Source organism: Mirounga angustirostris, unplaced genomic scaffold (assembly GCF_029215605.1).
Source record: "Mirounga angustirostris isolate CCGP_5_RB_7025 unplaced genomic scaffold, mMirAng1.0.hap1 SCAF_15, whole genome shotgun sequence".
NCBI lineage: Eukaryota > Metazoa > Chordata > Mammalia > Carnivora > Phocidae > Mirounga > Mirounga angustirostris.
In genome coordinates, this window is record NW_026991723.1 from 3,725,918 (window position 1) to 3,749,127 (window position 23,210).

At 51.4% G+C, this 23,210-nt stretch overlaps 1 protein-coding gene across 1 annotated transcript in view; it reads left to right on the forward strand.

The window, feature by feature from the left end:
- Positions 1 to 21,487, forward strand: part of SYK (spleen associated tyrosine kinase) — a 77,887-nt gene extending 56,400 nt beyond the window's left edge. Inside the window, exons 8-14 of the mRNA XM_045882130.3 lie at positions 2,843 to 2,930; positions 3,787 to 3,964; positions 6,690 to 6,899; positions 7,835 to 8,024; positions 12,599 to 12,739; positions 13,842 to 13,954; positions 19,276 to 21,487. Coding sequence (XP_045738086.1) covers positions 2,843 to 2,930; positions 3,787 to 3,964; positions 6,690 to 6,899; positions 7,835 to 8,024; positions 12,599 to 12,739; positions 13,842 to 13,954; positions 19,276 to 19,348 — 993 coding nt within the window. The 3' untranslated portion in view covers positions 19,349 to 21,487. The remainder of the gene's footprint in view (positions 1 to 2,842; positions 2,931 to 3,786; positions 3,965 to 6,689; positions 6,900 to 7,834; positions 8,025 to 12,598; positions 12,740 to 13,841; positions 13,955 to 19,275) is intronic.
- Positions 21,488 to 23,210: the final 1,723 nt, after the last annotated feature.

Genomic DNA, 23,210 nt, shown 5'->3' on the forward strand with positions numbered 1-23,210 from the left:
CTTGTTCACTTCTGCCTCCCCCCTCAATAGGCACCCAGCGGATAGCTGTCGAACACATTTCAGTTTGCAGTTAAGCCTGGCCGGTAAGAGATCGGGGATCATAATTTAAGACCCAGTTTGGTCTTATCTTTAATTACTGTGGAGTGACCTATTTTTACCTCCATTTATAAAATTAACGATCACTCTTGTTCTCTGGGAGGGAGAACACGAAGGTCGCTAGTGCCATCTAGTGGTGGCCCGCAGGTTTTAATCGCCGCAAAAATGGGAGGAAAAAATGCACCTGCTCACATTCCATTGACTCCTTATGCTCTGTGCGGAAAAGGAGATGGTATTCATTGGGGCAGAATAAATCATCAAATATAAAGCAGAAAGAATAATGACAGATGACAGAATAGGCCAGCAATGTGTTTTTCATTAAATTCTAACGCCAATCAGTACGTTTATAATTTAGCATCATTCTTTACAAAGTCTTTGAATTCTTTTCCGCTGGGCATTCGAACCCAGAGGGTGTTTGGTGTCGTTCTCCTCAGTGGCACACCCACCAAACACCTTAGGAAAGATGGAATTGTGTTTTGTACTTTGCCTTCATCATAACGTCACCACCACCCTGTTAATTGACGCACCAGAAAATCTCCCATTTCTCCCAAAGAACATTCTCCCGAGTGTCCTGCCAGCTTCTATGCCAGTGGGGCGACCCAGGGGCCCGGGCAGGGAGTGGATGTGGTTGCTGAGGGACTCGCGAGGCCCCAGCCAGGCTGGTAAGGCTCGTAAGGGCACGGGGTCTGCGTGACCTTCCAAGGGAGACCCCAGCCCGTTTCCTGATGCCTAGCCAAGGCCGGCGAGGGTTGAGCGCCACTCTGCCCATCAGAGTCTGCTCTGCTCTGTCCAGGGCTTTAGGCTCAGTGTGTCCAGCACCACCAGCTCTCACTCACTCTTGTCACTATTTGTACACTCCCACCTCTGCTTTAGAAGTCTTCCCCACAGGCTTCCAATGGCAGGTCATTGCATTCTGGCTTAACCTGTGAAGTCCTGGGGCTCGGGAGAGCATTCGCTCAGGGCGGAGCAGTCGTGGTCCCGGGATAGCCTGCCCTCGGTGGGCAGAGGGCAGGGCTCAGGGCCAGCAGAAGGGGTGCGGGCGTCTCTCCATATCTGTGACGGGCGGTCCTGGCGTCTTGAAGTCATGTCTTTGGATCTCAGAGTTTCCTGCCTCCAGGGAAGATCAGAGACGTTGAAATGATTGTATATATGAACCTAAAAGAGGCTTTTTTTTTTTTAATTGAATGCTATTTCCACCTTGGAGTTTGACTGCAGCTGAGCAGAGAGTTGATGGGAGGCCTTGGGGATTCCCAGTCTCTCCGAGGATAGTTCTATCGAGACAGGGCAATTATCTTCTAAATGAGAAGTGGACTCACAGGACATCCAACCGCCCTGTAATCACAGGCCAGTTTTTAAAAAGAGGTGGTGGATCGTCATTTGGGATTATCCACGCCTATTTCCCTCCATTAGGGTAAAGCCTGGAGAGATCACTCATTTCTAAACCACACTGACTTACACTTCCCATCTCCCAGTTTTAAGACACTATCCCCATTCATTCATTCATTCATTCACATTCATTCATTCATTCACTCGTTGGTGTGTGTTTGGTACATTTTTTTTTTTTTTTTTTGAGCTCCAGCTCAGTGAGGGGCCTTACGCTGTTTTTACTCGTGATACGTCCCAGCGCCTCCCGTGGAGTGTGGTAGGAATGCGGCAGGAACGCCGAGAGAGGCGGAGAAAGTGGGGCGAGCACCCTCCGCTGACACGGGAGAGCGGGCATCCCGTAGCCCCGTCCCTTGGGCCTTTGTGCTGTGGGCAGAAGCTTGGTGGCGCTCGGCAGATGCCGTGAAGGAGGTCCAGGTTTTGGAGACAGGTGGTGGCCATGGTTCCTTGTGACTCCATTATTGTCCTTCTGGCTCCCGGGCCTGGGACGTCAGGCAGGCAGACGAGGACCCCGGGTGTGCCACGAGATACGTCACCATGTACAGTGAAGCTTGATGTCTCTGTGTCTTTACGTGTCTCCAAACCCTGGCAGTATCTCGTGTCTTCGTGGCCAGTGTTTGGGCCCTGCTGAGGTAAACGGCTAGGTGACCCTCCTAGCGAACTACACCAAAAAGCAAACAAAAAAAAGGTTTGAATTGTGATTTTTTTCCCCACAAACCAAATGTAGTGCAGTACCCTTGTGTTAAAAGGAGGGGCAAAGGCGGGCCAGGAAGACTCAAGATAGAGACTTTCAAAAGGGAAAGGTTACAGGGATGTAAGGAGGAGATCCTTCCCCCACCCTGTTAATCCATCATGCAAATTAATGTAAATCAGATCAAGCATCAGGAAGATTGCTGCCCTCCGGCATCCTATCCCGTAGCTAGATCTCCATGGAAGGTCAGGTTCAGGACTTGGATAGACCCTGTGGAGTCAGGGAGTAGGGGAAGCAGCTGGTGGATACTGTGTTTCTTCTTACATAACTTTATATGACATTAAATTGAACAGAAAGGATGGATGGAGGAAAACGAATCCCGGGGGGGCGTGTATAGGCAGAAATGGGGTTTGAAAGGGCCTGTGACCGGGGCCCCTCTGAGACCGTGCAGCCCCTTGAGACAGAGCTCCATGTAGCCCCCGTGGGGTCCAAGCAGTCGCCCGAAGAATGAGATAAGCCATGGTGTTTTTTTCTGTCTCTCTCCCTGACGCTTTCCCTTGTCTTCTCCGCATAAGTCGTAATGTGATTATTTGAAAACAAAAGTCATTGTGCAGATCAGCGCCACGGTGCGTCCGCGGAGGAAAGTAACCTGCTGTCCTCTGTGTACTTCAGTCCTCCTCGTCCACAGGGAGCCGGCCCGAGAACTCCGTGACCTTCAATCCTTACGAGTCAGACCGGGGGCCCTGGGCCACGGACAGAGGTGAGCCACGCGCGGTCACATCCCCGGCCATTCGCGGCACAGCAGTGCCCACAGCCCTCGACCAGACTTGCCATCAGCAGTGGGGCCTCAGCCGGACCTCCTTGGGTTCTCTGCGTGGCTCCAGGTTCTACCTGGTGCACTCGGTCTGTTTATTGCTACAAAAACGGCCCCCAAATGTAGCAGCTTCGGGCAGCAGTCATTCAGTTACGTCCTGCAGGTCAGGGGTCTGGGCCAGGCTGGGCGGTGGGGAGGCCGTGGGGAGGCTGGGGCACGGGGCTGGCGGGCATCTCGGCCTCCACGCCGACGGGGCCCCTCCCTCGGTGTCTCCTCGAGGGCTGGCTTGCACTTTTTCCAGCATGGAAGGCACCCGGGCACCTGGTGTCTGAAGCTTAAGAACCAGTCTTCCGGCCAACAGGGCAGAGACGGTGCATGGTCCTTTATAACCTTGCCTGACTATGTCGCCAACGTCATTTCTGATATAGTCCATTGGTTGACACAGTGACAAAAGCCACTGGGGGCAGATGGTGACATAGACTTCACCCCTCGATAGAAGGAGTGTCCGTTTTCAGACAGTGTAAAGCCGTCCATTAGGGAGGCTTCTGGCATGAACGACCCCTTTTCTGTGCACATCCGTGCAAGAACAGGGTCGAGTCCCATGGGGGTGAGGGGCTTTTGGCTGCTGCCCCCTAACAAACCGGGAGAGACTGTGCCCTGAGCGCTCACCGGCATCGCAACCGTCAGAGGTGATCAAGGTCTGGAAAGGCGAGGTGTGCCCAGAGGAGGCAGGAGCGGGAGATGTGGGGATTTTCAGCAGGGACCCAGCCCCAGGGTCGGGTGTCTCTTGACCGCCCTGCAGAAGCCCAGAGAGAAGCCATGCCCATGGACACCGAAGTATACGAAAGCCCCTACGCTGACCCCGAGGAGATCAGGCCCAAGGAGGTCTACCTAGACCGCAAGCTGCTGACCCTGGAGGACAGTGAGCTGGGCTCTGGCAACTTCGGGACCGTGAAGAAGGGCTACTACCAGATGAAGAAGTAAGTCATGGCCACGCCGCCGCACGGCCCGTTCTCCCGTGAGCCGACGTTCTAGGAACTGCCACACTCCACGCATCCCGCACATTTAGTCCCAAACACAAACTCTAACCCAGCAGGGCTGAATCCTTCTTCGTTAAGGGTGTATGGTTGTTCGTTTCTGGTATAGCTACAATGCAAGCATTCATTGTGTATCCTAGCTTTATATACACCAATTCCGTGTATTAGTTTGCACGTAGGAAGCGTGCCTTTTAGAGCATTAGAAAGTAGAAACAAGCAAAACGTAATAAAATGAGAACATCCTGTTTGTACCATCCAGATAACCCTACTGTTAAGTAACAGTAGTGTCTATATATTATTTGGGTCTTTTTATGCACACACATACACGCATGTATTTTTTAATTAAAATGCAATTACTCAGGGGCGCCTGGGTGGCTCAGTCGTTAGGCGTCTGCCTTCGGCTCAGGTCATGATCCCAGGGTCCTGGGATCGAGTCCCACATCGGGCCCCCTGCTTGGCGGGAAGCCTGCTTCTCCCTCTCTCACTCCCCCTGCTTGTGTTCCTGCTCTCGCTATCTCTCTCTGTCAAATAAATAAATAAAATCTTTAAAAAAAAATAAAAAAAAAATGCAATTACTCAGTGACAGTAACACAACATTTTCAGGTATTTTATTTTATTTTTTAAATCATGTCTCGTTTCTCTTACCCAGAAAATTCTTGATTATGGACATCATTAGTGTAATTATTTATCTGCTTTTTCCTATAATTTCAGATCACAACACCCACCATATAATAGTTAGAATTGCTGTGTCACTGAAATCTCTGTTCCTCATTTGCTCTTTAGAAGGTGTCCTGCATAGAATGTTCAGTAAATGTGCCGGACTGTATAGTCCTTTGAAACAGACCCTATCTCTGAGTCTGTATGTTTGAATTAATAGGTTACTGATACGAATATAGTTGGGTTTAGTTGTTTGATATTATTTTGAATTATGACATTTTATAGATGTTTTATCTTGAGTAGGTAAATTTACATTACTCAAGTGTCAAGAATGTACGCAAAGCATGCACGGAAACTCTTGCTTTCAAATCCCGTTTTTCTGGGTGCATGTAATTGACTGATAGGCTTGTTCAAAAATCCGTGCATGCATATATCACAGTCATTTGTGGGATGAATATAAATTACTCTGTATTAAGGTATAAATTTCCTCAATTAGTTCGTGACACTTAAATTCCTTGCTTAATTAAATACATATATTAACACAGACATAACTATGGATACGTAATTTCAACTAGAGGGCTTGGGGAGAGGAGAGGAGATGTTTTTAATCATGGATGTGCATTACAGCTTATTGAGTACTCGTTTTCTTCTGCTGAGATGACCTTATGGTTTTTCTCCTTTGTTGTGTTTATGTGGTGAAGGACACCGATTTTCATATGTTAAAGCCACCTCGCCTTCTTGGAATAAACCCATCTTTGTTCTTGAATTAGATATTCATTTTTTTCATAAATCACTGAATTGAATTTACTAATATTTCTGTTAGAATATTTGCATTTAGGTTCACAAGAGAGATCAGTAAATGATTTTCTTGGAAGTTTCTTTGTCTGGTTTTGGCATCAGGGTATAATGCCGGCCTCAAAGTGAATTGGGAGGTTTCCTTCCTCTTCTCTTTTCTGCAAGAGATTGTGGGTGTTTTTTCTTCCTTCACTACTGGGAAGGATCGAGAGGTTTCTCTTGTTCATTCTGACCCCTACCTCACGCCATACACAGAGCCAGTTTCAGGTGGCTGGTAGTCGGAAATGTGGAAAGGTAACATGATGCACTGACTAGACAGAGCATAGAGAAGTAGCTCCATGATTGTAGGAGGGGGAGGGATGCTCCTGGGGGTGCTTGTGTAGGGTCTACAGCTTGCATTCGGTGTGGAAACACTTGTTAAACTCTACACTGAAGTGGTCTGGGTTTTTGTGAATGTATGTTAGACTTACCCAGTTGTTCTCTTATTTTACCATCTTTTTGGACAGTTCTGTTTTTATTCTCCCATTTCGGAGTTCAACAAAGGAGACGTTCTTCCTGCATGTGTTGCGAATCCTTATTACAGAGAAATGCACTTTTTTCAAATCATACAGAGTTAACTTCCATTCAATTATTTAAGTCTCACTATATCAGAATATTTTCAGGAGGTCAAACATGACCTGTGGGATGTTTTTATAAGAAAGTGAAAAACGATTTTTTGCAAAGTTGTTGAAGCTTGCTTAAAATTGTCAATGCTCAGTTTTAGAAAGTGTTTTGTAAACTGTGAGCTTTAACAATGTATGCTTTTTAATTCTGCACCTGGGTATGCTTTATAATTCCGCACCCGGAGGTTCACTTTCAACATATATCAAAGGAATGTTGTAGTCACACACATTACAGATAATCTGAGATGGCAAATCTGAATATGTTGCAGGAATCCATGCATGTTGCAGTTTGTGAGGTTTATTTGAAAATTATTTACATATCCCGTAATATTTACACTCTGCTTGGTTGTGTCTTTTTCAGCACCTCGCCATTGTCTGTAACTAATACAGTGTTACTGTTTGTCTATAAAATGAGAGAACAAGGTTGTAACTACCTCCATAACACTGTTTCTAGCACAGCAATTATGCTTCGCGGAAGGTGATCTCCTAGAATTAGGGAACTTAGAATTTAGCCACTTTGGAAAGTTTCTTATGTGTTGTGATTTCTTACGCAGAGTCGTGAAGACAGTGGCTGTGAAGATTCTGAAGAACGAGGCTAATGACCCAGCTCTTAAAGATGAGTTATTAGCAGAAGCGAACGTCATGCAGCAGCTCGATAACCCTTATATCGTGCGCATGATTGGGATATGTGAAGCCGAGTCCTGGATGCTGGTCATGGAGATGGCAGAACTGGGTCCACTCAATAAATATTTACAGCAGAACAGGTATGTTTTGGTCCCCCAGGAGCTGATGCTGTGGTGGGGCAGGGCCCGCCTGCCCAGTGTATGTCATAGCCCGATGGCTATGTTGGCCCACACTCAGGGACCTTGAGGGAAGAGAGTTGTAGTCTTTGGATCAAAAGCTCTTTTAGCTCTTATTGTGCTCAGAAAAACTCTAGTCCAACAATTTGGTCTTCATTCTCCTTTGCTCACTCTATATTGTTCGGCCTCAGAATATCCTGGCAATCAGTCTCTCCTCACTAGGCAGAACATGCCATACCTAGAGAGAGAAATATTAAAATAAACGTTTTAAAAGGGAGTAACAGTGATTGATGTCTTATGCGTCTGGCTGACCTCTACGTTCCTACGAGTAATTCTGAAAATAACTGTTGCTGTTAATGGATTACAAGCATTGCTGGGGGATTCATGCTGTGCTCATTTACAGCCATTGTTGAGATGGAGGAAGTCACGTGGGATAAGTCTTAATAATAGCCACTGATCACTTGGTCCCAGTTGATACATTACGCGTGTACTCTACTTAGATTGTGCCTCTAATCAGCATAGGAGGGAAGAGGTGCCGTTAGCCCCACTTCGCAGGTAAGAAACTGAGACTCAGAGGTGGTTTTGTTACCTGTCCAATGTTGGAACAAGGATTCCAACCAAAGCCTGTCTGTCCATGAGTCAGGTCTGTCCACCTCAATTATACTGCAGTTCAATTCAATTCATGCAATTCAGAGCACACCTTGAAAATCATATCAGTTGAATACCAGGATAACGGTGCTCAGTTCTGAGCAGCTGTAAGCTAACAAGGTTGTCACCACTTGTTACTCTTAAGGAAAATAGGAAATGAGAGGATCCCTCCGCGTGCACGAAGAGCATGGTTGGCTGGTCCCATACGGACTGCAGTCCACCATCACTAAAGACACGTCTATAACTTTCAGGCACGTCAAGGATAAGAACATCATAGAGCTGGTCCATCAGGTTTCTATGGGAATGAAATATCTGGAGGAGTGCAATTTTGTGCACAGAGATCTGGCTGCAAGAAATGTATTGCTGGTCACTCAACATTATGCCAAGATTAGTGATTTCGGACTTTCCAAAGCACTTCGTGCTGATGAAAACTACTATAAGGTAGGAATAATTTCGCCAATATGCAAAGCAGGTGGTGAGAATCTGAAATGCAAGTGTTTATGTTCTTTATTTGATTATGATAGGATTTCAAGAAGCAATTTACCTATCGAATTTGCCTATGTAAAAAATGTTCTTGTTAAGCTTTGATTATGTTGTTCTCTAAAATGAAAATACTCTAATATATCACAACTTGAGTTTACTCTGAATAGTATTTTCCAAACTATATTCCTGGGAACAAAAAGGAATCAAAGTATTAATTGATGATTCGTTAAAACACACACACACACACAAGAATAGAATTCCTTCCTTAAATTACTTTGGAAAAATGTGTTGAACAGGTTGATCCTTATAGGATTTCTCAGAGCCCCCCCTCAACCCCCCAGATGAACTGATAGCAACTAAAGGAAGGGAAAAACATAAGAAAGTCTCATATGAACTCAGTCACAGTGTGTATGTTGAGTCTAGGTTGATCAACTAGAAAATGTAATGGGAATGAAACTCAGATAGTGAAAGAGGGGGCCAAGAACAGATTTCCAACTCTCCAGGTCCCTGGGAGAGTCGAGCATTCTCAGAAATAGACGGCCCACCCCTGAAGCTCTCACTTGAGGATGGCAGGATGGGGGCCGTGGGATTGCCCTGGGCTCCACACCCTGGAGTGCCGGGTCCCCCACTCACCCACCCACTCACTTCTCTCTGGGACGGCTGCCGTGTTCGGCAGATGGGGACAGTGGGTCTTGGCCGGCTAGGGACTGGCATAAAGGATGAGCAGCAAGAGCAGAGCTGTCCAGCAGTACTCCATCCTCCAGAGAGAAGCTGGCCCCAGAACAGAGCCCCTTCAGAGATGAGCCACCGTTAGAAAAGCACCAAGTGAGCCCTTTACAGACACTGCAAGGAAGTGAAGCAGAGGAAACGGCAGCCTAGAGGGACAAACCCAAGCACGCCCGAGAAAAGCAGATGTTCCGTCCGGAGGTGCTTTGGAACACACGCTTCATCATGATAATTAAAAAGAGAGGAAAATCTAGACTGAAACTAGGACTCCAAGAGGACACAGAGAGGTTGAGATAACAAATCGTCCCCAAACTTAGTCATTAACACAATACCAAGTGTTAATTTACTCACAGTTCTGCGGCGTGGGCGGGGCGTGGTGGGGTGGCGCATCTCCGAGGCTCACGGTGTCTCGGGGGCGGTCCCAGGAGGGTGGGAGGATCCACTCCCACTCTGCTCACTCACACAGCTAGAGCCTGATCTCACATGGGCCGGGGCCTGGGCCCTCCGCTGGGGTGTACCCAGCTCACCTGCACGTGGCCTCTCCACGTGGCCTTGCCTTCCTCACAGCATGGCGGCTGGGTCCGGAGAGCAGGTTACTCACAAGGCAGGAAGTGAGGCTGCCCCTAAGGCCGGGGCCCACAAACTGCCTCAGAGTCATATCCACCCTGTGCTACAGGTCAGAGCATCCACAGCCCACCCAGATGCAAGGGAGGGAGAAGGACAGACCCCACCCCTAGTGAGGACGAACGTTAACACGAAGGCCAATGTCTAAAACTGCCAAGATACTCAACAGCATACTGTTGAAAAGGAAACCAGTGACTCTCTGAAAATTAATGAAGCAGAGGAAGAAAATATTGAAGACACTAGAGAAATACAAGCCAAAGGATCTGAACCAAGATAGTGGGGTAGGAGATCCCAGCCTCCATCCCCTGACAAAGATCAAAAATTAGATAGCCATCCTTGAAGGAGACCACTCTGGGAGAGCTTGGGAATCCACTTTAGAAAAAGCTTCAGCAACACAGGGCAACAGCAAACCTCAGAATAGCTACACAGAAAGAGACGGGAGAACAGCGCCATTTTACCTGCCCTAGCCCATCCATGAAAATGAAAACAAAAAGTAGCAGGAGTAGCTATATTTATAGCAAACAAAATAGACTTGAAGTCAAAATCTGTAACAAGAAACAAAGAACGTCATCATATAATAATGATGGCGTCAATTCATTAAGAAGTTATAACAATTCTAAATATATATACACCCAACGTTGGGGAACTTTCTGAATTTAACCTGAGTAAACAAATACTAACATATCTGAAGGGAGAAATATACAACTATACAATAGTAGTAAGGATTTTCAGTACCCCACTTTTATCTATGGATAGGTCATTCAGACAGAAAATCCATAAGGAATCATTGGACTTGAACTATACTTTAGGCCAAATGGATCTTAACAGAATTCACAGGTGAATTCTGCCAAACATTTAAAGGAGAATTAATGCCAGTCCTTCTCAGACTCTTCCAAAAAATGGAAGAAGAGGAAACATGCTCAAACTCATTTTCCAAAGCCAGCATTACCGTGATCCCAAGGCCAGATAAGGACAGTACCACAAAAGAAAACTATAGGCCAAAATCCCTGCTGAACATACATGCAAAAATTCACAATAAAATACTGGCAAACTGACTTCAGCAACATTAAAAGAATCATACACCACAATCAAGTGGGATTTATCCTGGGATGCAAGGATGGTTCAACATCTGCAAAACAATAAATGTGGTACACTGCATTAATAGAATGAAAGATAAAAATCATATGGTCATCTCAATAGATGCAGGAAAAGCATTTGACAGATTCCAGTATCCTTTAACGATGAATACTTTTTTTTTTTTTAACGATGAATACTTTCAACAAAGTGGGTATAGAAGGAACATGCCTCAACACAATAAAGGCATATATCACAAGCCCACTGCTCACATCAGACTCAATGGAGAAAGATTGAAAGCTCTTCCTCGAAGATCAGGAACAAGGGAAGGATTCCACTCATACCACTCCTACAGTATGGAGGTTCCTCAAAAAGTTAAAAATAGAGCTACCCTATGACCCAGCAAATTACACTACTAAGTATTTATCCAAAGGATACAACCATAGTGATTAGAAGGGGCACATGCACCCTAATATTTATAGCAGTAATGTCCACAACACGTGGTTAAGGAGAAGAATTAAAAAGTAAAGTGCAAACCATAGGTCCTAACTTCTCTACCTCCCAAAAGATATATGTTACCTATCTGTACTTGGATATAGACTTTTTTCTGGAAAGATTCAGGAAAAATGATCAAACGTGCCCATCTCTATGGAGGAAGATTTGAAGTTGGTGGAGAGAGACTTCACTTTTCGACATATTTAGGACTCGTCAAAGGGTCATCTTTGTATCACCTCAAAATTCAAATTAAAATTGAAATAATACATATGACTAAATTGTTCACAACTTTGGAAACCAGAATCTAAAAATAATGCATTACATGACTGAGACAGAAGGGTAATCAGAGTGTCATTTACAGACACCCATGGTGCCTGTGGTCTCAGAGCGATGTCCCGGGCTGGGCCCCTGCTGACCCACTGTAGGGCAGCCCCCCTCCCTCCCTCCCCCCAAGGGTGCTTGTTAGCGTGACCTCCCCAGGAGGCAGCCGGACTGACTTACTCACCGAACTCCAAGCCCCAGAGGAAAGAGTTTCTGCTGGGCACAATTTTGATCTCCTTACTACCCCTTGCTTTTTTAAATTAGAAAGTTGAAAACATTTTTGGAGTGCTGGGCTGTCTCCGTCGGTGGAGCGTGGGACGCTTAATCTCAGGGTTGTGAGTTCGAACCTCATGTTGGGTGTAGAGATCACTTAAAAATAAAATCTTAAAAAAGAGAAAAGTTTAAAGCATTTTTAAAGCCATACTAGCAGTTTGTGACAAAATAATTAACGTTGGCTGAAAACTGCCGACAAGTACCTAGTAATAGTTAACTATTCTTGGGAATGGCCCAGTATTTCTTGGAGGACAACCATAAGGCTAAAATTCAGGCTGGGTTCTTGTGTTGGCACAACAAGCCCCATGAAGCTGTGAGTAGCCAAAGGAAGAGGCGAGAGAAACAGACAGAACGGCACAAGAAATACAGCCTGAATCTTAAAAAAATATAATGAAATCTTAAAACTTTAATTTTTTTTAAGATTTAAATATCTATTTTTAAGATTCGGACCAAATACATACATGCAGACATGCCCAGGGCATTTCGTGAGTCATTTTATTCCTGTCTTTTTTATTATTTTGGTTAACACACATCAATTTTATTTGTTGGCATAAATTTTACCATCTGAACTATTTTTAAGTGTGCAGTTCAGTCATGTTAAGAACGTTCCCTGTGCTTACAACCACTCTCCAGAATTCTCTGAAACTCTGTCCTCATTAGATAGCGAGCGACTCCCCCTGTCCTGCTCGAGCCCCCCAGTCCCTGGCGATCGTCCCTGTGACTTGGACCCTCTAGGGGCCTCGGGTGAGTGCTTTCATGCAGTATTAGTACTGCAGGGACTTGGCCCGGCTGATTTCCCCGAGCCTGATGTCCTCAGGCTCCATCCATGCTGTTCCGTGCGCCAAAAGTCCCTTCCCATTGGAGGCCGGGTGCTACTCCATTGCGTGGATATGGATGGACCTGCTGTTTATCCAGTCCTCCGGCAGGGGATGCGTGGGGGCCGCGCAGCGTTTGCTGCTGTGAACCCGGGCGTCCACAGCCCTGTTGTCACCGAGGGTCTCTGCCTGCTTTGCTCTCAGGCCCAGACCCACGGGAAGTGGCCGGTGAAGTGGTACGCTCCAGAGTGCATCAACTACTACAAGTTCTCCAGCAAGAGCGACGTCTGGAGCTTCGGCGTGTTGATGTGGGAGGCGTTCTCCTACGGGCAGAAGCCCTATCGGGTGAGCTCCTGCTGTTTGGGTTCTAGCTATGTGGCCAGCCCAACGGACAAGCCCCGGATGATTGTCACAGGACGCCGGAAATCACAAACTCGTAAAATCTGGGCTCCCTGTCTGAGTCTTTCACTGTCTTTTGACAGTGAGCAGTGGATATGGCCTCCGTTTATTCTAAACTGAAAAAAAAAAGTGATATTAACTGAACAGCAGACTTAGTTTCATTGTGCATTACACATATAAATACGCATAAAAGAGACCCACGTCGACATTATAATTAGAGTGGAAATAGAGATATTCATATATATATATATATATATATATATATATATATATATTAACTGGCAGTTCAGTTAAATATTTTAGTTTTTTTTTTAATTTTTTTTTTTAAAGATTTTATTCATTTATTTGACAGAGAGAGACACAGCGAGAGAGGGAACACAAGCAGGGGGAGTGGGGGAGGGAGAAGCAGGCTCCCCGCGGAGCAGGGAGCCCGATGCGGGGCTCGATCCCAGGACCCTGGGATCATGACCTGAGCTGAAGTCAGATGCTTAACTGAGCCACCCAGGCGCGCCTATTTATTTATTTATTTTTAAAGATTTTATTTATTTATTTGAGAGAGAGAGCACGAGGGTGGGGAGGGGCAGAGGGAGAAGCAGACTCCCCACTGAGCAGGGAGCCTGATGCTGGACTTGATCCCAGGACCCTGGGATCACGACCTGAGCCGAAGGCAGACGCTTAACGGCTGAGCCACCCGGGCGCCCCAAATATTTTAGATTTTTTAAAATCAAAATATGCATACCAAAAAGGGTACCTATGCTAGAATACAGTTTGATGAATTTTCACAAACAGGTGTGCCCATGAAACCAGCCCCCAGATGATGAACAGAAGGCCCCCCGTGCCCCCTGCACACACAAGCTGTCCCCCAAGGGTAACCCCGTCTGACTTCTAGATCATGGGTTAGGGGCTCCTGTGTGTGTACTTTTTATAAGTGAAATCGTGCAGCGTGCACTTTTGCCTCTTTGGGGCGGGGGTAAGACTTACCTGTTGTGTTTTGTTTTGTTTTGCTGAACACTGCCTTAAACAAGCTCGGGTATGTTTTGTATTTTAGGGCATGAAAGGCAGTGAAGTTTCGGCTATGCTGGAGAAAGGAGAGAGGATGGGGTGCCCCGCGGGGTGTCCAAGGGAGATGTACGAGCTGATGAAGCTGTGCTGGACGTATGAGTGAGTACCCAGCGTGCCCTGCAGTTTATGCAAAGGCCCTGGGGCAGGTGGGAAGGCCCTGGAAAGTAACGGCGCCTCGGTCTTTCCGTGAACCAGGACTGTGCTCCCTTCTAAACAAAGAGCGGTGGGGTGGCTTGCTTCCCGGACCAGGCACTCCTATTCTCCGATCTAAAGAATAAGTTTAGACGATGAGCTCTGATCCAGGGTCTCTAAACTTAAGTGTAGATGGTACCAGCTGGGGGTGAGGGCGGTCAGCGTAGAAAGGCGTTGGCGGAGTCCGGGCTGCTGCTGTGTTGCACTTTTGGCAGCAGGGGCTGGCGGAGTATCATACTTGCCCGATTCCTGACCACCCTTCCAGGCAAGACCAGGGGTGTCGTCCAGGTCGCAGGGGGATCGGCCAGGGGAGCGCTTCCCCAGAAGTGACAGACCTCGGACAGTGGCCCTGAGCGTCTGCCGCGTGCAGTCACGCGTCCTGCCTGGGGGAGTGCGTGTGATGTTGTAGGCTGGTGGTGTTCGGGGCAGCTCAGCGGGCCACAGACGTGCACCACAGCTGACAGTCAGGGACGCGGCCTTTGACCTCGCCCGGATCGGTGGCCTGTGCGTGGGCCGTGGGGAGCCCCCGAGCCTGGTCTCCGTGTCTCTGACCCCGGCGTGTGCCTGTGCGCCCTCGGAGCTCCGAGGTGCTGTGGGTCTGTGATCTAGAGGAGCCGTGTTCTTGCCCTTCCGTGGCCTCAATACTTAGGGTCAGGTTTGCTGTCAGAGACGCGGGCTGATGGAGCAGGAGCATCTGGAGGGTGAGGAATATTCCAAGTGCTTTCAGATGCCGCCAGGGATTCTGTAACTCCCTGAGGACCATCGTCCACTACAGCTGGGAGTGGAAGTAAAGAATGCCATCATTATCTAGAAGGGACTCAGGGTCCGCCCCCAGGGCAGAGGGCGGATGTTTCCCTGGCTGACGCTGTGGACACAGTCCAGGGAAGAGGCCTTTGGCAGGGGTCCAACGGAGCCGCTGGGGACAGCCCAGGCTTGTTCTAGCATCCAGCAAGCACCGTGCACCCTGCATGGCTTTGGAGACCCCGCAGGCTGTGAGGATTCTTTGGGAGCTGACCTCCAGGTTGGAAATGAGCTCACAATGCCTTCCCTCTGTGCACTTGGGTCCCAGCCTCTGGCCTAAGCGACCTCTCCTTCCCAAGGACACTGGGTCGGGTGACCCCCAGCAGCAGGGCGAGGCCACGGGTCAGGCGCAGCCCTGGGGGAGGGCACTTACTAGAAGTAAGTAAACTTGTAGAAGTACCTTCTCCTCCTGTGGAAGGTTTCACTTCCTCCGGGAAGAATACTCTTGAAATCATTCTGAGACACATTTTAAAACCTGAAATTAAAATCAGCTCTCAGGGAGGTCGTTAAAATTTGTGTTTTGGCATTTAATGCTAAGACTGACACATTTATTTCTGTCTGCTGTCTTTTGTGTTTGCCAATGAGTAAGGCAAGGGTGGGCGGGAGGGGGCTCGGGGCGGGGGCGGGTGTGAGGGGTGGGCCCCGTGGGGTGGGGCAGCCAGGGCGCCACCTTCTGCCGCAGCTCCCGCCTGGCTCGGGGGCCGTGAGCCTGCCCAAGCCGCTCAGCACCAGGCGCGCTCTTCCTGTGACTCAGGGCATCCGGAGCGGGCGCTCTGCCCACCTGTCCCTGCGGGACCCGAACAGCTCCTTGCACCATTTTTGGCCGCATGGTCCCCAAAGGGAGGACACACAGGGGACACAGGGCTCCTGAGTACTCACCAGACCTGGGGTGTGTGTGCTCACCGGGAGGCTACGGTTACATCAGAGTGAGGCCTACAGGCAGGGACGTCTTTCCCCCGGCTTCCAACCCAAGCATGCGCTCTGGTGAGTTCCATGTTGCTAACGGAGAACCAGCCACAGGATTTAAGTATCAGCCAGGTAAAAGCAGTGATGGCAGTCCATGCCCGAGATGAGAAATGATGAGTCCTTATCAGTCTTGGATTCGTTTTCCAGCAAAGCTGTATTTCTGAACGTTCAGGTTCTTCTGGTAATGACCCGACCGACATAGGGTAGAGGACAGGACGGGGGGTTTGGAGACTTGGTCTCAATGTAAGTAGTGAGATGATGTGCCCTTGAATGACGAAGCACCCTTTTCTTGGGCACGGCCACCAAGGAGCCCTTAGACACCAGGCGATGGTCTGGCAGCCAGGTCCCTACCCAGGGCCCTCAGGGCGGCGCCTGGCCAGGGCCACCGGCAGCCGCTGCATTCACCCAGCCTTCCCTGCGGTCCCACAGTGTGTCCTGGAGCAATATTCTGGGCACTTTCCAGGGCGGGGGCCGGAACCCTGTGCAGGCGGACATCCCCCCTGGCTCTCTGGTTTTGCGGAGGGGAACAAGGCATTCCGAGCAGCACGTGCAGAGGTCGCACTGAGGGCAGGGGGCAAGTCAGGGCCAGGAAGGGAAGATGGGCCCCGAGGGAAATGGGGAGCAGCAGGGCTGGGGGCTTTGGCTGTGTTTTACAGAGTCAGTGTATGGCCTGTAATTAGGGATGCCAGTGGGAAAAACCCTTGCTAATCGGGAGAAGTTGGGTCTCTTCACCCTGAAAAATGGGCTCCTGCCTAATGGAAAAAAGCCCGGGACATTGAGGATCTCTGAGGTCGGGAATGATCTAGAGGGAGCTCGAAGTGCTGCTTAAAGATCAGTAAACCCGAGCAATGGGGTGACATTGCCTGGACCATCTGGAGGCCCGCCCCTGGCTCCCTGCTCGGCTCAGTGCCAAGTCTGTTCCCTCTGAGCACCCCGTTCCCTCTGAGCGCCCTGTCCCCTGAACGCCCCATCCGCTGAGCGCCCCGTCCGCTGAGCACCCCGTCCCCTGAGCGCCCCATCCGCTGAGCACCCCATCCCCTGAGAGCCCCCTCCCCTGAGCGTCCCGTCTGCTGAGCGCCCCGTCCCCTGAACGCCCCGTCCGCTGAGCGCCCTGTCCGCTGAGCACCCCGTCCCCTGAGCGCCCCGTCCTCTGAGCGCCCCATCCCCTGAGCGCCCCCTCCCCTGAGCGCCCCGTCCGCTGAGCGCCCCATCCCCTGAGAGCCCCCTCCCCTGAGCGTCCCGTCTGCTGAGCACCCCGTCCCCTGAGTGCCCCCTCCCCTGAGCGCCCCGTCCCGAGAGCCCCGTCCGCTGAGCGCCCCAGTGTTCACGTGGCCCGCACTCACCATTGGAGATGCTGTGTGCAAGCCACCATCCCATCCCCCGGGGCGGGGGTCAGCAAGCCTCGAGGAAGGCCCAGACCCTGCCCTGCTAGAGCCTACAGACGAGGGGAGGGGCGAACAGGCGATAAACAAGCTAAGGAACCCATGTGCTCTCAGAAGGTAATGAGTCCAGTGGCATTTCAGTGCCGAGGCCACGGCCCAGGAGGGTGTTGTACGTGTGAGTGGGGTCTTAGAATACCCCCCGTGTGCAGGTGCTTTCTCACACAAGGAGATGTAGCACCGGCCTGGGGCCCAGAAGCACATGGAGCTTCCGGAACCTGGTGGATTCCATGAAGCAAATACAGATGAGCCCCGTGTATTGTCCAAGCTTTTTGAGGCATTTTTTGTTGTTCTTGTTTTATCCATTCTAAACAGTCAACTAGGTGGATGGATCAATTAATACGTGATAGATGGCTAGACAGATGATGGATAGGTAAGTAGGTAGGTAGGCAGACACATACACACACACTTCAAGACTTACCACTGACACACTCTATTGACCCCCCTCCACGTATGTACTGGTGGACACTTACCTGGAGGAGGTCATGATCCTGGGCTGGCTGTGCTGGAGGACTAGGTGTTGGGAGGCAAACGTGCCACAGATTAGCCCCCCATAAGCCCGTGATCACGCATGACTATCTTTTGGTTAGAGGTTCACATCGGCCTCCATCGGGGAGTGGCGTCCCATCTGAGGACTGCAGGATAAGGGGCAGGGGTGCAGGCAATGAGGAAAGAGGGGCTGCTGGCCCGAGGACCCGAGCGGAGAAAGCCCCCCAAGGCCCCGGGAGGCCGATGCGGGCAGGTGGGGACAGACAGGAAGCTCACACACGTGTAGGACGCTTGGCCACACTGGCTAAAGCTCAGCATCACGGCATCACGCTCAAGTGTCGAGGAGAGATCCCCTGGGAGGCCGGACCAGGTGTCCTTGCCGAGCGCCGGTCTGTATCCCTATGTCGGATGGTTTGCTTGGTGCCTGGCTGCTGGGTGGATGGAGACTAAGGAGCTCCGTGCATTTGGGTCCCCAGAGCTGGAGGGGAACGTTCGGTTTTGCAAAGATGAGGTGTGTTGTTTGACTGTAGAAGGAGGGAGGCTGTCCATCTGGGTAGACGCTGCGTCCACCTACGCTCCTGCACCCGGGCTTGGCCCCCAGCTCTCCTGGAGCACAGCTTGGTGGCCAGAGGCGTGGCCCCCTCCCACAGCAATGCCCAAGGTGGCCTGTGTCCCCAGCCAGACCGCAGACGGCTGTAAATTCCAGCAGTCCATTATGGTTTTTCCTTACTCTTGAAAGTTGTAGGTGAAACCATTTATTTTGATGGCATTTGACAAAACCCATTTGGGTTCCGTGAAAGCCACGCTCCTTGCAGTGGTGAGTGATTCTGGGTCCCCGTGAGCCTGCCCCCTGGCCGCCCCACCAGACCCACACGGAACCTCCTGAAATTCCAGTCTGAATGTGGACACTTCCCCCAGTGCGGCCTCAGGTTCTGTTTCACTTACTGGGCAACTTCACCCTCGGGCAGGATAGCCCCAAATCCCGCAATGTAAGCAAAATTACTTCCACGCCGGGGCAGGTTCTCACAGTTTTAAGAAATACTTCCTTTCAGCTGATGCTGTCCTGTGGGAGGAAGCAGAGAAGTCTATGACAAGTTTTGAGTTTAGTGCGAACCCGTATCAACAGCACGTTTTCAGAAAATCCAGAGCTATCCGACTGGGGTGCGGGAGAGGGTACTTTAAATTGTGTCCATCTCTTTCTAACAGGATTCCGAGTCCAACTTGAAATAGGTCTGGGGCCCATCGACCCACTAAGTACTTTTAGGCATGTTCTATTTTTGCTAGATCACAAGGACAGAGTCTCCGACCTGGGGCTCAAAGATCCCGACTCTGAGAGCAAAACGGCTCCACGCTGAAGGTGGACACGAGTCCGTGGGGAGCCTGCTGCAGGCCGGCGGGGCGCTGCGGGGGCTCCTGGCCGCCGGGTGCAGGGGCTTCCAGGGGGCAGGGCCCCAGGCACCTGTTGCGGGGGCTGGATCACAGCGCGTGCACGGACGGACAGACCGACAATAACGCGGGTCTTCCCTTTTCCAGGGTGGAGAAGAGACCCGGCTTTGAAAACGTGGAGCTGCGGCTGCGCAATTATTACTACGACGTGGTGAACTAAGGGCCCCGCGCCCTGCGCCGCTGCCGGGGGCCGGGGAGCGGTCACAGCAGAACCCGCCCGACGCAGGGATTTCGAGAGCGTCCACCTCCCTCTCTGCCGTCGGGAGAGCCAGCCTCGTGCGGGACATGCCCGCGACCGTTGTCCCCAAGGCCTGCCCCAGAGCACACCCTCTGCAGAGCACACCCTCCCCGAGGAGCCCGGGAAGAAAGCCGGCAGGACCGGGGGGCCCGTGGATTCCGTTGTGTTTCTCGCCTGTGCGGTTTGAAGGGCAGGTTCCGCTGAGGGTCCGTGTGGGCATCTGAATCTGCAGCAGCCGGGAGGCGTCCCGGGCTCACCTGCGCCGCCTGCCCTGCAGGGAAGGCGAGCGGAGCGGGTTTGGCTGCCCCCAGAACCTGGCGCCGACAGGTCCAAAGACTGAGCCCTCCCACGAAAAGCTTTCCTGGCCATGAAAGTGCTTTGAGGCTTTAAAAAAGAAAAGAAAAAACAAAAACAAAAACAAGCTGGACCAGTACAGTTTCTAAGCATGTAGCCAGTTAAAGGGGGGGAAGAAAGGTCTGGATACTGCATTTGCTCTGTGCGTTCTGAGACACAAGACTCAGATCCACGGGACAGATGGGGCTGTGGGCATGAACTGGCTTGGCGTGCCTTCCCCCCGAGAGCCTCTCTCCCGCACACCCTCCTGGGACTGTGCTTGCTTGGAGGTGGTGGAGGGGGGAGGGTGTCTGTCCTCTCGGGCCTGAGCAAGGACAGACGGCAGGTGCATCGGGCTGTCCTCTCCTTAGGGAGGTCCCAGCTCCCCTCCCCTAGACAGAGGGTACCTCCAGAATCCCCTGACTTTTCCTGTGTTCACAGCGGGGGTGGGGGGTGGGGACAACCCGGGGGCCAAGGTTGTTGGCCTGAGTTTCCTAAGGTTGTATTAATTCATAATAAAGCCACAGACCCTGAGCCTCGCCGCAAGCATGCCTGAGTGTGACTTTGGGTTGAAGATACGAGACTGGGAATTCTCAGCTAGCTCCCTAGTCTTAGCGGAGCCTTGAGTCGTGTGTGAGCTTATACAAGTCATCAGCCCATGTATGGCAGTTTGAAAGTCAGAGGGAGTTAGCTGTTATTCATAGGGCAGCTGAGACCCTGGGCTGGTGTCAGTCATACCGGAGACATTTTAAAGTGTACGTCCGGCCTGCTGTCGGGAGAGTTTCCCTTCTCATAGCAGGGCATCCAGGCACAGGGAAAAGCAGCAGTCAGCACCCTTGCTCAGCCAGGAGACATGAGTCACTCGTCGAACTGGTGGGAAAAAGCGTGTAGAACCCACCTGGGCTTTTTTGGAATCGTGCTAGCTGGTGGATTAATCATCTTGTTAAAGAGAGGGTCCCGGCGTGCTGAGCAGATACTCAAAACACGGGCGGCATACATCAGAGTCCCTGAAATTAAAAAGCCGAGTGACAGAATCTCTGCGGGGGGCTGTCTGTGGATTTGGAGTCATGCCTGCAAGGTTGGACCGAGCGCTGGTGACCTCTGAGCCAGTGGTCGAGTCTCGGGCAGAGGCCGTGCATGGAAGGCTCCGTGATGTGAACGTGCGCAGTCTGGGAGGTGAGGATCCTCACTGGGCACTGGCCGTGGCTGGAACTCACAGGCCCGCCACCCTCCTGACGGTTCTCTCTCCCCAGGCCTGAGCGCCCTCCCGGTGCCTTCCCCTTCTGGTCCTTGTTCAGGGGCAGCAAGACGGCCTCTCGGACAGACACACCACTCCGGCCAGAGCCAGTCACTGCTGGTGCAACACAGACCGTGTCCCCACCGGGGACAACTGTAATCCATTCTACGGTGACAGGGACTGCTTGTGGTTTTCAATGTGAGCGTGTCCCCACGTGGGCTGTCACCGGCCTCGCAGTTCCCCCAGCCCCCGGTGGCCGCCGCCCTGCCTGGATGTCCACGCGCGGAGGTGACTGCTGGGTCCTCCGCCCCCCGCCCCCCCACAGAGCACACGCCACCATTTCAGAAGAACAACTTTTTGTCACTGGACTTGTTTTTTTTTTAACTGTGATTTTTTAATAAAACTTTTAAATTAGCTTTGTGATGATTTTTCATGGATATTATTGGAATGCTGTAGGTTGCACTGTCAAATAAACAGTGTTAAGCAGCGTCGTTAAATGTGAAATGTGTTTTTTTTAAAAAATGCTAAGTGCCCAGTTGAGTCCTAAAAAGCCGGATGCACACAGATCCCTGGGAGCGGGTCCGGGAGCTTCTGTTGTGCAAAGGCCTACCGAGGAGGGGCCTGGTGGGCCGTGACCCCTGTTCCTGGGGGCTGCCCAAGGAGGGCCTGACAGCCCGCCTCGTACCCTCAGGGAAGAGGGTGATGATCCCTGAAATCCCCACAGGCGCCAGAGCCCGGCTGGGGGTTGTGGGCTTCCCCCTTCCACGTGAAGACAGCGTACGGGGCATCGGGGAGCAGAGGAATTCAGAGAGTCCCCATCTCCACCTGTTTTATTTTATTTAATTATTTATTTTTTTAAAGATTTTATTCACTTGACAGAGACACAGCGAGAGAGGGAACGCAAGCAGGGGGAGCGGGAGAGGGAGAAGCAGGCTCCCCGCGGAGCAGGGAGCCCGATGCGGGGCTCAATCCCAGGACCCCGGGATCATGACCCGAGCCGAAGGCAGCCGACTGAGCCACCCAGGCGCCCCCTCCACCTGTTTTAAAGGGGGTCGCACACCACACTCATACGCTCCCATAAACGTGCACACCACATATGTACGCGCACCACATGCACACATGCCTACATATCGCTCACAGGTAGACGCACACACCACACAAACATACACACCACACGCTGAACCCTACTCCCAGTGACCCTCTAAATGCCAGTGGGGCAGTCGTCCTGCCGCGGGGATGCGCTGCTGGCTCTTTTTGTCTCTGCCTCCTCCTCAGGCGCGGGGTGGAGCGTCGGTGCCTCTCCTGGCCACCAGCCTCCCTCGGGGACCCGCTGAAGGGCCTCCTGCTGCCGGCAGGCAGAGTCTGGAGGCCTGTGTGGGCCGGCCTCACAGTCCCGTGGTGGCCCCGAGACCGGGACAGCCGCGAGACGGGGGCGACACAGAGCGGGCTCGTCAAGTGGCAGTGGTAAGAGTATGGTCAGCTGGTCCCCAGCGCCAACCGTAGCGGGTCCCCTACACTAGGGGAGGCTCACCCACCGACCTGCGTGGACACCTGTGAGTACAGATGCACAGGCCATGGGCCCGGCTCTGAAAATATCAGGGGGAGCCCCACCTCGTGGGGACCCGAGGGCCAGCTGGGTGGTGACCCAGGAAGCCAGCGACCTTGACTCTGAGCCTCCGACCCCGGGGGAGGGCGCAGGAACCACAGCGCCACGGAGGCACGGACATGAGACAGATCTGTCGCTAAGTGAGCTCGGGCAGAGGGGCTTGAGACCTGCGCTTGCAGTTCCAGGGAGTGGACAGACTTCAGAGCTAGCCGATGAACGCATTCTCGGTTCAGGGAAGGAAGAAGCCTTTGCCGAGAGCCAGAATGAGAGTTTGCTTTCCTGCACGCTCTGTTAGGGTAGGGGTAGACAGTGCTGGACGCTGCTCGTGGTCTGGGGAATGGTGGCCAGGGACAGCGGGTCCTACTGAGTCCCGCATGTTCTCCGGGGATGGGAGCCAGGCAGAGGCGGAGCCCAGCCCTGCTTCTGCACCTGTGAGTCTGACGGAACGGCTCGGGCAGCTCAGCTCGCCCTGCCTGGGAAGGGCCCCGGTGCCAGGCAGCCCACTTGCAGTTTGAGGAGCTGGGCAACAAAGACCTTTCCATGCGCTCTTGCCAGCTCAGCGTTTCCCCGACTTCTCGGACCACAGACCTGCCGCTGTGCTCAGTGCC